General features: G+C 41.7%; 2 protein-coding genes across 2 annotated transcripts; one reads left to right on the top strand and one right to left on the bottom strand.

Annotated features, from left to right (window-relative positions):
• Nucleotides 1-2,759: 2,759 nt before the first annotated feature.
• Nucleotides 2,760-5,602, bottom strand: LOC113019546 (high affinity immunoglobulin epsilon receptor subunit alpha-like). Its single transcript, XM_026163303.1, has 6 exons — nt 5,453-5,602; nt 5,200-5,235; nt 4,624-4,887; nt 4,299-4,544; nt 4,083-4,223; nt 2,760-3,998 (listed from the first exon to the last, which is right to left on the bottom strand). Exons 1-6 carry the CDS (start codon nt 5,481-5,483, stop codon nt 3,892-3,894), a joined length of 825 nt encoding a protein of 274 aa, XP_026019088.1. The 5' UTR covers nt 5,484-5,602; the 3' UTR covers nt 2,760-3,891.
• A 5,293-nt stretch (nt 5,603-10,895) lies between these two features.
• Nucleotides 10,896-14,372, top strand: LOC113014804 (butyrophilin subfamily 2 member A1-like). Its single transcript, XM_026156544.1, has 3 exons — nt 10,896-10,947; nt 11,800-12,141; nt 13,855-14,372. The coding sequence occupies exons 1-3, from the start codon at nt 10,896-10,898 to the stop codon at nt 13,971-13,973; spliced, it is 513 nt and encodes a 170-aa protein (XP_026012329.1). The 3' UTR covers nt 13,974-14,372.
• The last annotated feature ends 2,608 nt before the right edge of the window (nt 14,373-16,980 follow it).

The raw sequence follows: 16,980 nt of genomic DNA, 5'->3' as shown, positions 1-16,980 counted from the left end.
ATTATTATTTTTACAATGAAAATACAGAAACAAAAATACACAGTACGCCACAGCAGATCATCTGCCTCCATCTCACCCCGTCTCTAGCATCCTCCTCTACCGTGCCAACTCTGCTGATTTGTCTATTTTTGTTGCTGAAAAGAAATCCAAGTTAGGTGCTGGTCTGGGAACTATACAATCACGAAGCCTCAAAAACGGGCAGAAGTAAAAGGGGAGCAGCTGAAAGTAACTGTGACAAGAGAAGGTTACTGGCCTTGGTTTGTGTCTCTCGGCGGTAAGATTCGAGAAAATAAAAAAACTTCCATAGACACTGTTGGATCGATGTAGAATAAACAAACAGTTCTGATTTCACTTTGTGTGCGTGAGGAGGAAAATAGTGGGGTACTCTTTTCGGGGCAATGAACCACAGGTGTGCTTGATGCTGATGCGGAACCGTGGAGGGGTAAAGGTGAAAGGGCCAAAAGAACAAAGCAAGAACAGGAGGAAAGGAAAGTGATGAAAAAGATTTTTCACCACAGTGAAGACAACTCACAGTTTCAGGGAGTCTTCATGAGCCACATGTAGACTCTGCCCTGAAGCAGCAAACACACAGGAGAAAAACACAGTGGGCACATCTTGGTTTCACTTTCACTTTGAAAGGTCAGCAAACAAACAATGAATGAAGCTCAAATATAAATGTGCCAGCTTGGACACTGTTGTGGGGCACCCAGCTGATTCCAAAGGGTCCTTAATGGTTAGTACCCACATTTCTTTGGTGTGACAGGAATGACTCATTTTACCAACATGAGCTCATCACAACCGTTAACAACAGACAAGTGAAACTGTGTGAACACCTCAGGCCTGTTAGGGACACGACCCTCTCAGTGATGTCACAGACAAACAGAGAAGCCACCATCAGTTACAGAAAGCATTGTCACTATTCCTTCTCATTTTTAGATAAAGCTACGGACGGAATAAAAAAACTAAACACAACAATAGCCATCAACCTCCTGACGAATTTCTATTTTTCATATTTTGTGCCATTTTTGCAAATACAGCGAACCAAACACTAAGAATAAGATCGGAGCCATCGGCACAGCGTCAATGAATAAATCATTAAGATGTTACTCCAAGATGAGCTGACAGAGTGTCAGAAGGAGGATCCAAAATCATGTAATCTATCACTGACACACAGACAGAGGATAAAACATGAAGAAATCTTACTAGTGTCTAGAAAAAGGCCATTCCTAAAAGACAGCACAGAGGCCCTGAGCACCAGATCTATAGAAGCCAACACGACCCTGCAGGCTGTGTAAAGGTGTCACAAAGACTATCCAGCACATGAGATGCAAGCTAGGACAGCGTACAACCAAGTGGCTGGGAGATGGATCCCCAAAAATCCATCTGGGACTGATGATGTGAAATCTTTGCTTCTTTGGTGAATCTTACATGTGGAATCAACCTGAATACACAATCACTGCTTTGTGAAACAATTACATTTCACTGTGAAAACATTCACAATGAATAACAAACACAACCATCCTGATCTTCACTCAGTGCAGTTACATTGCTCTGACATTTTCTCAGAAGCAGCTCGAATTCCTGTAAAATCCCCAAGAGAAGTGACATCATCTAAACTGTATGTCACAAGCCTCATGTTTTACTTTCTGTTTAACCACCTACTTCCTGCCCCCCCTCTGATTCGTGTGAAAGCTTAATGCTTCCTATAATCACTCCACTGTCTACAGCCTCCTGTCACAGATGAACACTCTCCAAGTCCTCCTAATTTTTCCGTCGGACACTGGCGCCACCGGGCCCTCTGACCACCACCAGTAGGCAATGGGTGAAGTGTCTTGCCCAAGGACACAACGACCGAGACTGTTCAAGCCAGGGCTCAAACCGGCAACCTTCTGATTATAAGACAAACTGCCAACTATTGAGCTACGATCCCCTTGGTGGCAAGACGGGTAGAGGGGACAGAGAGAGAAAGAGAAGAAGAGGATCTAAGACACCAAGATGGGCTGGTGATCTGAACCAGGTCAGAGACATATGGAGGAGAGAGATGATGAATAGCCTTAAATGTGTACATGAGTATTTTGAAATTGATACAATATTTGACCAGGAGCCAATGAAGCTGCTGCAGGACAGTATTGATGTGGTGGATAGAAGGAGTCCTGGTGATGATACGAGCAGCAGAGTTCTGGACGCCTTGGAGCTAGTGGATGGATTTTTGAGTAAGACCAAAAAATAAGTGAATGACAGTAATCGATCCGGGAAGTAACAAGGCTATGAACAAGAATGGCAGTGGCATGTGGAGTGAGAAAAGGACGGAGCTGATTAATGTTGCACAATTGAAAATATGCAGACCGAGTGGCATTATTAATGTGTGAATTGAAAGACAGAGTACTGTCGAGGATGACACCCAAACCTTTCACAGAGGAAGAAACGAAGGCGTGCACCGAGGACAGCATGAGTAGTTGTGACTGACAGGTGCCTACACCATAAATCATTAGAAACTGAAATCTATGCATGTGTTTTTAATGTTTGCTGCGACCTGATGGTCAGTTTTTAGTGCAAACTACAAACATTCTGATAGATGCATAGATCAAACACTGCAGTAATTAAAACCCGACAAGAGCAAAGGCCTCTGGATAGAGTCTTTGCAGTTTGCTGATGGCGTCAGTTAAGTCTTTCATGGCTGTTTCAGCATTTTCATCTGGTGCTACATAAACTACAGAAGGTCTGCACTGGATAATCAACAACACAATTATCTATCTACATCAGAGCAGTAAGTGCGCACACTGTCAGACATGTGCACCAGGATTTAATGTAGAAGCACAAACCACCTCTCTGCCACATTGTTTGGGAGCTCATTACTTAACCACACATCCATGAAAAACATGTAATGAGCAGCAGTGGATAACCTTGTGAGGGTTACAAACAGAACATCAAATCTCAAACAGTACACTTCATTTTGAAGATCTACAATCTACAGTGTGAAAAACCATCAGAATGAACATTTAAAAGGTAAGTAAACAAATTTGATGTCGAGGACACAAACCCCAAAAGGCACTGAAGAAACAGTAAGACACAACAAGCGAAAAAGGAAGACTGAAGCTATAAGTACACAAAGGCTAATAAGGGTAATCACATCAGAATGAAATAAAAGATGTGAAATCAAATACAAGAAACAAAAGGGTATCAAAGTAAAACAGGAAGCAATGTAAGAAGGGAACAAAAAGAGCAAGATTAGCATTAAAATACAGGAGAATATAGAGGAGACAGAATAAACTGGAACTCAAAGAATTAAAGATAAACTACCAACAGAAACTTCATTGGAAAAGGTAACAAAAACCTGAGATTATAATCATAAAGAAACCAACTAAGAAAAGGTCTGAACAGAATCGTGGATTGCAATTTAATTTAAGTTTGTAGCACATAACACCAGGTTCAGTTTTAACTGCCTGTCTCACTGATATAAACTGAGCCAGAGTTTCTAAGTGCCCATCCTGCAGTCAGTGTGTGTTTGCAGATGAAAGGTAGCAGTGGGCAGTGTTCTTGCAGGACCACCAGTCTTTTAGCCTGTGGTTAACAGATGTTCCACAGCACTGTAGTCGTTCAGTTTCCTGTTTAACAGGAACATGTGAGCAGACTGCAGAGGTGCAGGTGTTTCTCACACCGTCACATGTTTTATTACACAATGTTTGAATCTTTTGACAGGAGAATGATTACATGTAAGTGCTTTAAATCCATTAAACTTCCATTACTACCGTTCAGTCTTTGACTGGTCCATGTTTTCTTCATTTATTTATTTATTCATTAAAGCATAATATTCCAGTTTAAATATGCGGTGTTGCACATTGTTCAATCACAGAGATGTGATGACCACAATCTGACAGATTAAACAGGAACTCAGAAGTGATGCTCAGTGATCACGCCAACAATGTCATCACAGTCTTCAGCCAGTCTCTCCCTAGCTTGGGTGGGTGGTGCTGTTACCACAGGGATAAGGTCACTTCCTGTCACATGTGTAATCAGAGATTTGTATAAAGAGTCAAAAGGAACTGAGCTTGATAAATAACTGAAGAGACTAAGAGTGTTACCTGTGGCTCTCCATCGATATAAAGACACCATGAGCAGAGTGGAGATGAAGTATGGACAGAACACGACCAGGTGGAGGGAAACCCTGGACACAAGGTGGGGGGAGGAGGGTTCATGGGCAAGGGTTGTGTTTGTAGGTTTGCCTGCAGAGAGAATCCCACCTGTTCAGGTGAATATGTGGATGAAGTAAGAGGTGAAATTAGAGTGAAGCTCCTCACCTGTGACAGTGATCCAGCTGGATGGAGACTCTCCATGACCGCTGATGTCACACTTGTAGAGGCCTTCATCAGACCTGGAAACATGCTGGATGGTCATGTGACCTGTAGGCTGCTTCCTGATGAGGGAGCCATCTTTATAGAAAGCAGCTGGGAGGTTGGAGGGAGTGGTCTTTGTTTTACAGAGCAGAGTGACGTCATCTCCCTCCATCACAGGGAGGACAGGACTCTGCAGGATCACTGATCCACCTCAACACAGAGACAAACTACAGCATTTCATCCATTTACACACAGCTTTATCAACACTAACTCCACACACTCAGCTTACCAGTGACTGTCAGGTTAACCATGTTACTGATGGGACCCTCTCTGGACTCACACCAGTAAACTCCACTGTCCAGTGGGTCGATGTAGCTGATGTTACAGGAAGAACCAGCTGATCTTCCCCACTCATCTCCACACTCAGCTCCGGTGTCTCTGCTTGTGTTTCTCCTCAGAGTCCATCCAGCAGAGCTGTCGTCCTCCTCACAGCTCAGAGACACAAAGTCTCCTTTAAAGACCTGAGAGCTGCTGGGACTCACAGTCAGACGAGCTGTGAGGAAGATGCATATTAAGTACAAGCCAGCACTGAGGTCCAAAGCAGACCTGCTGTGGGGAACTTTGTGAGCTCAGTCAAAGCTGATCAGTTTTTTTTTTAATGTGAACCTCCAAGAAAGTTAGAACAGTTTCTTCAGGTGAACATACTTCCTTTATGCTTTTGGTAGCATCAATGAACTTTCAGCAGGCTCCTGGATAGCTTAGTGCAATAACTATAATATCATGCCACAATATAAAAAATGCTCAGAGCTTCTATTACGGCGTAGCTGATATCAGGTTTAAACTGTGACAGGAAAAGGTTACTGACCTTGGTTTGTTGTGCAGATCAGCAGTGAGGTTGAAACTAAAGAGAAATAACAGGTTAGTTTAAAGCTTCACATTCAGGAAAAAAGCAGCAACGCCATCAGTCTGGTTGATCTACAGACTGAAGAAGCAGAAAACAGGAAGTGGGTTTTTTTTCTCTTTTTGTCTTCACAAACTGGATGTTTGTGAAGCAACACAGTGAGAGTCCTTTCTTTTTAATCCTTTTCAGAAACCAAAAAACATCACAGCATACTTACAGAGCAGCCAAAGTGAAGAAACTTTCTCCATCTGCAGGTGCTACTGAACTTTGATCGGTCCACACTAGCATCAAGCGAGACCCTCCTCCTCCTTCCTCTCTTACAGGGAGGTAGTTCTGTAGTTTCCACCTCTCATCATTATGAGAAAAAAAGTTTTCTTTGGCTGAAACATGTCAGTAAACACATTTTTTAAAATTAGGTCATGAGCAAAATGAATGAATAAAATCTAGGAACCAACAGACACCGAAAATCTTGTTCCACAGCTTTATTAAACTCCTCCCAAACCTCAGTTTTTCCTTCAGCTACAGCCAGATCCATACTTCTCTGTGCCTCTGCAGCTCCACAGACTAACCAAGCCTGACAGAAGTCCTCATTCAGTTTGAAGATGCCCTTCACCTCCAGTCTACACCATCTGGGTCAGGGATTATCGCCACGTGCAGGTACCCTCCGACCAACTAGAGGACCACGCCTCTCTCACTAAAGGAGATAAGAACTGAAGATCTCACAGATTAGGTCCTTTGAAATATATTCTCGTCCCTTTTACCTTTGGACATGTCAGGCCTGTCACCTGCAGCTCTGCTCTGCTCCTCAATCGGGGGGAAAAAAAGGTCTAAAGACAGATGAGGAGAAAAGGTCAGCTTAACATCCATCAGCCACACTACAATGCTCATGAGAAGTCACGTCATCCTTTTACAATTACCAGACTCACCACCAGATGGCGCTCAAACACGACGAATTAGATCACTGCTGTTCAGGACGTCGGTCTGCAGTCTGACCTTCAAATTAACCTGTGTACTCCATCACACAACCACACACTACAGTGGGCAAAGCCATGTTAAACACAGGAGAAACAACTAAACTCTGAACAAAGAACAGGAGGACACAATACTGTTTAAAGTTACGCTCATGTGACACATACAAGTTTAACAGCTCTGGTTCTGAGTCAGCCCAGGATATGAATCTGGTCAGTCAGCTAGGATGCAGTGATTGAATGAAGGCTGCTGAGTAACAGAGTTTCCACAGTGTGACAGGGACTTTCTGTGACCTGCACTGGTTGAGCCATTAAAAAATGTTTATGTTATGTCTGTAAATCACGTTTTCTTTTATTCCAAATGCTTCAAATTTGAACATGACTTTAAATGTAACAACTCAGTTTCTATGGATTTGACTGTGGATCTGACAGAGATAAAGATCGGCCCTGATTTTGAATCGAGTTGGAATAAAGTTGAACAAGTTGGTTCCCACTTGAAAAATTCTTATTCTGTCAGTGATTTACCTTCATGGTGAAGTTGAAAATGTAATAACTGCATTTAGTTGCCTTGTATTTGTGACATGTGCAATGACAATAAAGTTGAATTCTATTCTAAAGGTCAAAAGGTCACACATACACACCTTTGTTGGATTTGAAGAATCATCTATTGAGTATTTTTCTGAGTATTTGTATAGAGTTTGAAATTCTAGTTTTAACCCCACTTTTATGTCATAAAAACAGTTAACAACAACAGGCCAGTCTATAATAAGGAAACTGTCATTTCACCTCCCTCTTTCCTATGAAAGCCACAGGCCATTGTAGTACCACATGGCATGACCTGAACTCTGAATGTGTCATAACACGTGTAAACACCAAAAACCACCCTCACCAGTCTGATGACCAAACAGAGAAAACTCTACAACTTGTTGTCTCTCTCCTCTTCTGTATATTTTGTACACTAATGACTGTCGCAGTACACAGGCCAACAGGCATTTCATTAAGTATGCAGATGACACAGTGATTGAAAACCTCCTTCACGGTGAAGAGGATTCCCATGGACCTGTTGTGGATGAGTTTGTTTCGTCATGTGAAGACATCCCCCCATCCTGCTCTAACTGTGTTATAAGTTATAAGTATTTGGGGGTTGTTCTTGATAAGTTTCTGTCCTTTGAGCCACATCTTGCTGCTACAGTTAAAAAGGCTCAGGTTATTTGAGGAGGTTGAGAGGTTTTAATGTTTCATCTGAAATGACTCTTTTTTTATAAAAGTTTTATTGAATCTGTTTTAACCTTCTGTATCATTGCCTGATATGATAATATGTCCTTGAATAATAAGACCAGACTCAGCAACCTGGTTAAAGTGGCTGGTCAGATTTCAGGGAGGTCTCAGGTCCAGCTTGTGGACTTTTATAACAGGCAGGTGCTGAGGAAGGCCACCTCTGTCCTGTTGTGTTCAGATCATCCTCTCTCTAATGATTTTCAACTGCTTCCATCAGGTCGTCGTTACAAAGTGCCTGCAGTGAAGATAAAGAGACATAGATTGTCTTTTGTACCTACTTCTATTATCATGGTTAATAACACTAACCATAAGTGCTGTTGCCACTGCACGTTGCACTTTTTTTTTGATGATAAAATTTAGGTTGTTTTCTCAGGCTTATATTATTTTTGTGTGTGTATGTGATGTATTTGTTTGCCTTCGTCAAAGGAGCTTGCAAAGAAAAGCGTCTGGACTTCTTTAAGTTACTTGAAGACATTTCACCTCTCATCCGAGAAGCTTCTTCAGTTCTAAGGTCAAATGGTGGAGAGTCCCAGATATAAACCTAGTGGGAGTGACCCCCACAGAGGGACAAAAGGACCCCCTGATGATCCTCTAATCGCCTGAGCTAAGGTGTGAAACTGGGTGTGGGTCCCAATCAGCCAGAGTTTCGGGTGAGTTCATTGTGAAACCTGGCCCCACCTTATCATGCGAATTCCTGAGATCAGATGGCCCAGGATGTGAGTGGGCGTTAAGGCGTCTGGGAAGGGATCTCAAAACTGGATTATAGATGGCAGAGAGAAATTAAGGTTTCCTTGACTTCTTTGACTTGACTTGATACCAGCTAACCAGGCCTGTGAAAGTGGACAGTTAAATAAAGCTGTGATGTACTCTCCACCAGGGACTCTCCACCATTTGACCTTAGAACTGAAGAAGCTTCTCGGATGAGAGGTGAAACGTCTTCAAGCAACTTAAAGAAGTCTTGATGCTTTTCTTTGCAAGCTCCTTTGACTACGATGACCTGGATGACTGAGAACCTTCACAGACATATTTGTTTGCCTGTTTGTTTGTTTGTTTGTTTGTTTTTTATATTTCTGTATGGACATACTGCAAATCAATTTCCCGTTAGGGACAATAAAGTTACCATTGACATTGCATTGACGTTGACATGAAACCCACATTTCCTGATGTGAACATAGAGTGGAACAGGATTTCAGTTATTTAACATGCCGACTCCCTCGCCTAAATGAACTGTCTCCACATGTCTCTTTTCCCAGTCTGTCCCAGGAGAGTGTCCCAGTTGTTTATTGACATGAACTCATATTATACACAACTGGTCCCATTTCACAGTAGGGCAACTTGCATGTGAGAAATTAAGGTTTCCTTGTCTTCTTTGACTTGACTTGATACCAGCTAACCAGGCCTGTGAAAGTGGACAGTTAAATAAAGCTGTGATGTATAAAGGTGAATTCGAGTTGGTTAACCTTCTGCTCTCATATTAGGGGTCATCACAGTAGCTCATCTGCCTCCTTCACTCAGTCTCTAACATCCTCCTCTATTGTGCCAACCCTGCTGATTTGCCTATTTTCTTTGGTAAACAGAAATTCAAATACGTCTGAGTATTAAACAGCTAGTGGGATGAAACATGAAAATACATTTCTGTAGAAATACCACACAGAATTGTGGTGAAATGAGTCAAACATGAACATCCCTCAAAACTGGGGCACAATTTTGTTTAACTGCAGCTTTAAAAAGAGTAAAGGGGTGAAAAGGTTCAGGAAGACCTTCAGCAGGCTCCATGGATCAATTATTGTATTGTTATTATTGTGTCACACTACAGTGAAGAATGAAAAAAGAACTGGGCACTTAGAAAGTTGTAGTTCACTTCAACAGCCTTCACTTATTAGGCAAATGTGAACCACAACACTCAAGAGACAGAAATCCTGTGGGCGTCGTGTCACAAAGGGCACCTAGCATGAAAATCAGCCAACGTTAAAAACAGTGGAAGTTTCCACTGTGGTAAAATAGTGAGCAGCTGAAAGTAACTGTGACGGCAGAAGGTTTGTGTTGCTCAGCGGTGACATAACTAAAGAGAAATGACACTCAGGTTTGAGTCGTAAAAAACATCAGAGGCAAAAAACTTCCACAGACACTGTTGGATCGGTCGGGCTGCAGATCGATGAAGAATAAACAAACAGTTCTGGTCTCACTTTGTGTTCGTGAGGAGGAACGTTGGGGTGATGAACCACGGGTGTGCTTGATGCTGATGCAGAACTGTGGAGAGCTAAAGGTGGAAGAGCCGAAGACAGAGAACAAAGGAGGAACACGAAGAAAGGAAAGTGATGAAAACGATTCTTCACCACAGTGAAGAAAAAAAAATCCCCAAACGTTTGTCAGACAGTTTCAGAGTCTTCATGAGGCACATGAATGAACCTCAAATACAAATGTGCCAGCTTTGACTACTGTTGTGAATGTTTCTGTGAATAACTTATCAATTTATGAGGAATCAAAAATGCTGTCAAAATTTGAGCGTTTAACCCCCTCTCCAATGCACTCTGAGGGCCTGTAACTTTGAAAAACCTGTGAACACAAATTCCAAAGAGTTCTTAATGGTTAGTACCCACATTTCTTTGGTGTGACAGGAATGATTCATTTTACCATCACAATCGTTAACAACAGAGAAGTGAAACTGTGTGAACGCCCCTGCTCTCTTTCCTGCCTCGGCCCTGTTAGGGACACGACCATCTCAGTGATGCCACAGACAAACAGAGAAGCCACCATCAGTTGCAAAAACATCGGCACTGTTCTTAGTCATTTTAAGATAAAGCTACACACACAAAAACCACACACCACAAGATCCATCAACCTCCTCCTGAGGAATTTCTATTTTTCATATTTGTGCCACTTTTAAAAATACAGCAACAACACTAGGAATAAGACCTGAGCCATCAGGACAGCATCCATGAATAAATCAGGAAGATGATACTCCAAGATGAGCTGACGGAGTGACTCTGAAGATGAGACCGAACAGGAACATACAAAATCATGCAGTCTACCACTGACACACAGGCAGATGACAAAACATGAAGAAATCTTACTAGTGTCTAGAAAATGGCCATGTTAAAGCGCAGCACAGAGGCCCTGAGCACCAGATCTATAGAAGCCAACATGACCCTGAAGCCTTTTCTCAAATGCAGCTCGAATTCCTGTAAAAAGCCTGAGAGATGAGAGACATCATCTAAACTGTATGTCAGATTCCTAATGTTTTACAGTTTATATTATATCATGTTCATATCATGAGCATTAAATAAGTGTGATCTCACATTCTCTTAAACGCTACTTTCCTTTGAACCTCCCACACTTTGTCCCCCCCTCTGATTCGTGTGAAAGCCTAATGCTTCCTATCATCACGCCACCGTCTACAGCCACCTGTCACAGATGAACACTCTCCAAGTCCTCCTGTTTTTGGCTCTAATTCTTGGATCTGCAGGTGAATGAAAGAGCATGTTTACATTGTTATTATTTAATGGTATTTCTGTGGAAAAGGTTTCATGTTTTTTAAATGGTAATGTTACATTTGTACATTTCAGTTGGTTACCAGTGGATCCACATGTTTCTGAGCTGCAGAGAAATGATGCTGTTAACATGATAATATGAGACAGTGACTCAGAGGAATGTGGGATTTTTTAATTTTAGGCACACTGACTCTTTGATGTTGCCAAGGTTTTTAATTATTTATTTATTTCTACTTTAACTTTCCTTCACTAGAAAATGTTGTTATTTTAACCTGTGATCTACATTTTTATTTGAAGTTTAGTTTTTACAGTGTACTTAAAGCAACAGCTTGAAGTTAATATTGTTACAAAAGGCTTTTGTTTTCAATGTTTTACAGCATAGTCACAATGGATTCATTAAAGTGATTTCCTCTGTTACAGTGAGGCCCGTGACCTCAGACTATTTAAAGTATTTTTCTCGTCAATGCTTTGCTTAACTTCCCCGAAAAATAACAGCTGTGGGGGATTTCTTCCCTTTCTAGTCGGCTTACTCTTAATATAGATTCACTCTGTGGTCACAGCTACTGTTATCTGATTTGCATTTGGATTGCGCTCGCACTTTTGCATTTGTGGGCAGATTTTTAAGATTTCTAAGAAAAGGCACACACAAGGTGTGTGTGTGTTTTCATTTTTCAGCTTTCAGTTGAAAAACTGGACTATGACAGTGTGCTGGTTGTAAGTAGCAAATATGAGCCTGTCCAGAATGATTGTAATGCACTAACCAACAACACTAATCCAACTATAATTTGGGGTGTGCAGTATTTCTGGAATCTTTTCTTTTCTTTTAGACGAGAAAGAAGTGGAGGTTGGAGAGGATGCAACTCTCGATTGTCAGGGTCCCCATGAAGGGAACATCTTACGGGTAGCATGGACCAAGAGTGACCTGAAAGCAGACGATTACGTCTGTTTCTTCCGGGAAGATCGTCTTTACAAAACATACCAGCATGAGTCTTTCAAAGGTCGAGTGGAGCTGGAAGACCCAAACATGAAAAGTGGAAAAATGTCCATCATTCTTCACAACGTCACCGTTAATGACACTGGAACATATGAGTGCCACATCTCATATGAAACAGATCACAGCCAGAGATCTGAGATGAAGCAGGAAACCAAGCTGAAAGTTACACCTGCAGGTGAGTTGAAGCCTCGAGTGTGTCCTCTGTAACTGTTTGTCCGTCGATGAGTAAGAGTAGCCAGTTAAATCAAGAGTAAGAATTCACTCTTCCTGCTTTCATCCATTTTATTAGTCATGTCCTGGCTTCAGGTATATACTCTTATGATTATACATTTATTGATGTTATAAGCATTAGTGCATAATTGACACAGCAAGAAGTCTGAGTTCAATTCACATCAGGCGGGGTCTTCTGTTGGAGTGCATTCTACCCTGTCTGCGTGGTTCCTCCGGGTACCGGTTCCTCACGTCCAAAGACATGCACTTGTGGTAGTCATTATTAATCAATGCCATATGTGAAGGGCTTTGTTGTGTTAAGGTACTCTCACCCTATGACAGCGGGATTGGTCCAGCAACCCCTGTGACCCTGAAAGATAGCGAATGTTGAGACTTGTTATAGTAAATATCACTTTAAATGCAAGATGCATCTATCCACTTTCCTCCTGTTCTGCTACTACTGTGTGAAGCACAGCTAAGCAGACAGACAGCTCTTTGACCAGTGACAGGTGTGCTGGCTACTTTATTAAGACGGCCCTTCAAAATGTAAAGTAAAACTAACAGACATCAGGAAACATATACTTCAGTCTCAGGGTCGACGCACTTATGGTATCAATTTCAATATCCTACGTCACCTGACAGGATTTTTTTTTTTCATTTGACCTCTGACCTTGAGGTTGATATCCCTGAGAGTTATACTTGTCTGAGATTTTTTTACTAGCTACAGCTATGGTATTGATTTTTAATTCCACTTCCTTCTCAAGTTATCACATTCACAAACCTGGGAGTCCACAACAATCCCTCATGAACATTTTACAGCTGAGTGATAAAAATTAAACAAGGTGCAATGAGGCCTGAAGTTACATAGTAGCCTGTTTCTTAAAATTAACCTCTGTAAAATCACAATTGTACTCAAAGTACCAGAAAGAAAGTAATAATTGAAAACATGTCAAAAGCTCAAAATACTCAGAGGCAGCATTTTCCACAAAGTCATAAATAACGATGGAGTTGGGTTCATTAATGACTCTTTAACCATCACAAGCGCACATGTGAGAAATATTTCCTGCTTCTGACTCTGCATAGCCGCTACTAGCTATCGCAATGCAACCTATGAACAGACAAAGCAATAGCGCCACCTGCTGGTGAGATTTAACCCAGCCCACTTCCACTCATCAAATTCGAGGTCAAGGTTAGGGTTGAGTTTATCCCAGGTGCCAGAAGGCTACAGACAGGTACACCCTGGACAGGTTGGACAGGTTGCCAGTCGGACAGAAAACCATCAATACCAGTTTAGACTCACCAGTTAACCTAACGTGTGGATGTTCTTCAACTGTGGGAGGAAGCTGTCAAGAACCTACGGCCCCAGCCGGCTGGCCACCACTGTGTTACCCTGAGTGCTTTTAAACAAGTGTTACACTGACAGTAATGACAGCGAGAGTGAAAGAGAGAAGCTGACAGTAAGCATCGTCAGAGCTTTCCAGTCACTTTGTGGTCACTCTGACAATCCGCCTGGCAACATTAAACCAGTTCAGGCCACAGTAGATAGATTTAGCTGAGGGTTGAAAAGGTTTTCAGCGAGAATCAGGAAACAGGTCATGATTCACAGTGAAGCTGGTTCCTGTTCTGTTCTTCACTCATCACCTACCTAACACACCTGACACCTGTTTCTCTCCTGCAGTTCAAAGACAAGGAGCCAGGGAGGAAGCAGCGAAGAAGGACGGATCTGTTGGACTTGTATCCAGTCTATCAGTTTCCAGCCTGCTTCTCATTGTTGCTGCTGTTGGATATTTGGTGTAAAGAAAACAGCAAAAGAGTCGGAACTTGGGCTGTGATCAGGCTGAACGACAGGTGAACTGATGGACAGAAATTCAATGAGTGTGAAACATGTCCAGAACTTTCCCTGAAAGTCTTTGCACTGGGACAGGGCAAAAAAAGAAAATCCACTGACTAAATGATAATGGTGATAGTATCTGGTGTGTTTGAGGATTAGACTAACAAGACAAAAACTCTTGCACATGAATATATTACCACTTCATAAAATAGTCACAACTTGTAATTTGAGCCATGTCCTTGAAGGCAACTGGAATATTTTGCACTTCTAAAGGGTGAAAAAATGCTGCTGTATTCATGTGAGACATCGATGAGAAGCTTGGCAGTATCACACATGGTGGCGCGACATTCATGACAAACATTTCAATCAGCCGGCAGCAGGTGGAAACATTCACAGAGGGGATGACCCGGCTCTTGGAAGAAAATTAAATAAGCTTATATTGAGCTCCAGACACTTGACCTGGAGCGATCGTGGCTCAAGAGTTGGGAGTTCGCTTTGTAACCGGAAAATTGCCGGTTCGAGCCCCAGCTTGGACAGTCTTGGTCGTTGTGTCCTTGGGCAAGACACTTCACCCGTTGCCTACTGGTGGTGGTCAGAGGGCGCCAGTGTCCGGCAGCCTCGCCTCTGTCAGTGTGCCTCAGGGTGGCTGTGGCTACAATGTAGCTGCCATCACCAGTGTGTGAATGTGTGTGTGAATGGGTGGATGACTGGTTGTGTAAAGCGCTTTGGGGTCCTTAGGGACTAGTAAAGCGCTATATAAATACAGGCCATTTACCATAACACGAGGGATTACTTAGTGTTCTGAGGCATCCCAGAGGAGGCAGAAGACGATCTAGAAGCTTTTCTACTTCAGCTCTGTCTGTTTATTGTCTTTTCTTTTTTCTTTCCGTCTTTTTTTTCTGACTGTCTGCTTTGATGATGTCATGCACTGTAATAATGTAACTAATGGATTCGAACTGATTAAATGTCCTGCATGTGAATACAGCAGGTGTCCTCAAAATAGATGTCATTGACTGAACATACACACCCCCACAATGGACAACTGTACCCTCAAACACATAATAATAACATGGAGTGAACCACCACTCACAACCACTAGCACTTTATATAGCCTCTGTAGAAACTATCTACACCCTCACTTATCTTAACTGCACTACTGTATAGCTCTGTGTAAATAATCATTCTGTACATTCAATAATCTTTAATCCTACAACTGTTTACAACTTGCATAGTTCCCATTTCTGTATAGCTGTATATCTCAGATTTCTGTAAAGTTATTTATTTCATATTCTGTATAGTTTTTCATATTTATATCCTGTTCATAGCCTGTACATAGCTTGTACTCACTACAGCCTGTACATACTTTGTTATAGAATATTCACAACATACTTCATACCGTGTACATTATAACTAGGGGTGGGTTTTTATAATCGATTCATCGATTAAAATCGATTCTGGCTTGGATAACGTAAAATCGATTCATTAAAATCCTGAATCGATTTTTTAATATAAATTTATTTTGTCCGAAATGCCAGAATCTCTGGTGACATCTCACAAAATTTCAAGAACCACCAAACAGTAAATGAGAGCAGGTACAGGGATTCTTCACATAGACTTAAACACAGGGCGTGACCCGCGGATCAGAATCAGTTAGATGTCGCCTTTCTCACAGTCGGGGCTGAAAGTGAAAGCCGACAGCTCGCTGATCCGGGTCCGCGCTTTGTGTTCACGCCCTTTATGCGCTGATTCTAAGGCTGTTAGTTTGATCTCTCTCCAAACAATATTGACCGAACCAGCAGCAAAAGAAGATCCAAACGCTTCACATAAACATCGTCATGAATTCTTTTACTGTTTTGCTTCCATTGCGATGCGCAGCTCTCTCTCTCTCCCTCTCTCCCTCCCCCCCCTCTCTCTCTCTCTCTCTCGAACAGTTTCGCTTTCTTCATTATTCGCTTGCTTGTTACACAAGTCTACTGTTGTTTACAGGCTGTCGGCCGCTGTTTTTTCCCTTTTACATTCTTCCGAAAAGAAAACCTCATTTCTGCTGTTCAATACTGAACAAATTTAAACTTTTTAAAATTATTCAAAATGCAAAATGCTTAACCGTGTCTCTAATAAAACCGCTGTAACGTCAGAGGTAATGTTCATTAATTAATGGTTTTCTTTCGTTTTTGATGTACTGCAGAATATTTTTATAAAATCCCAGGCCAGGAAAATCACCTACATGTTTTTCTGTGTTTTATCTTCAGCTACTTTGACACAAAGGCATCTGCTGTGATGCTCACAGCTTGGATAAAGTCTTGCGAGTGTCAGCTTCCTTTTTATAGATACAAAAATATGTAAATGTACTGATCTGAATTATATTTCTGACTGTCAAAATTTCCCAGATTTAAATTGAATCGAATCGAATCGAATTAAATCGAATCGTGGATCGAATCGATTCGGGACCTTGTGAATCGGAATTGAATCGATTCTAGAAATCAGTGACGATACCCAGCCCTAATTATAACATACCATAATAGACCCATTTCTGTAATATACTTACATATCTATACTATTGCTAATATATATTGTAATATACCTATATCACTAAAGCACTTCTGGATGGATGCAAACTGCATTTCGTTGCCCTGTACCTGTGCATGTGCAATGACAATAAAGTTGAATTCTATTCTATTCTATTCTATTCATTGTGTGTGTGCGTGTGTGTGTGTTCCTGTCTAGCTATCTTTGTGAGGACCGAAATCTGCATTCTACTATACTTGTGAGAACCAACAGTCACTTGTGAGGACTCACCGGTCCTCACAAGTTTGAAGGCCTTTTTGAGGCTCAAAATGTGGTTTTAGTGTCAGGGTTACATTTAGGTTATGGTTAGGGTTAGGGTAAGGGGCTAGGGAAACCATTATGTCAATGAAGGTCCTTACTAAGATAGCTGAACGGGGTTGTGTGTGTGTGTGTGTGTGTGTGTGTGTG

The sequence above is a fragment of the Astatotilapia calliptera genome, chromosome 3 (genome assembly GCF_900246225.1).
Source record: "Astatotilapia calliptera chromosome 3, fAstCal1.2, whole genome shotgun sequence".
In the NCBI taxonomy this organism is placed as follows: Eukaryota; Metazoa; Chordata; class Actinopteri; order Cichliformes; family Cichlidae; genus Astatotilapia; species Astatotilapia calliptera.
The sequence above is the reverse complement of the archived record's forward strand: the minus strand, read 5'-3'. Positions and strand labels throughout refer to the sequence as shown.

Coding starts and splice junctions, on each gene's coding strand:
- LOC113019546 (XM_026163303.1), bottom strand. CDS start 5,483: ATGGAGAAAGTTTCTTCACTTTGGCTGCTCT. Junction 5,236..5,452: donor TTCTTCACTTTGGCTGCTCT/GTAAGTATGCTG, acceptor ATTTCTCTTTAG/TTTCAACCTCACTGCTGATC. Junction 3,999..4,082: donor ATATCGATGGAGAGCCACAG/GTAACACTCTTA, acceptor CACATGTGACAG/GAAGTGACCTTATCCCTGTG.
- LOC113014804 (XM_026156544.1), top strand. CDS start 10,896: ATGAACACTCTCCAAGTCCTCCTGTTTTTGGCTCTAATTCTTGGATCT. Junction 10,948..11,799: donor TCTAATTCTTGGATCTGCAG/GTGAATGAAAGA, acceptor CTTTTCTTTTAG/ACGAGAAAGAAGTGGAGGTT. Junction 12,142..13,854: donor GCTGAAAGTTACACCTGCAG/GTGAGTTGAAGC, acceptor TCTCTCCTGCAG/TTCAAAGACAAGGAGCCAGG.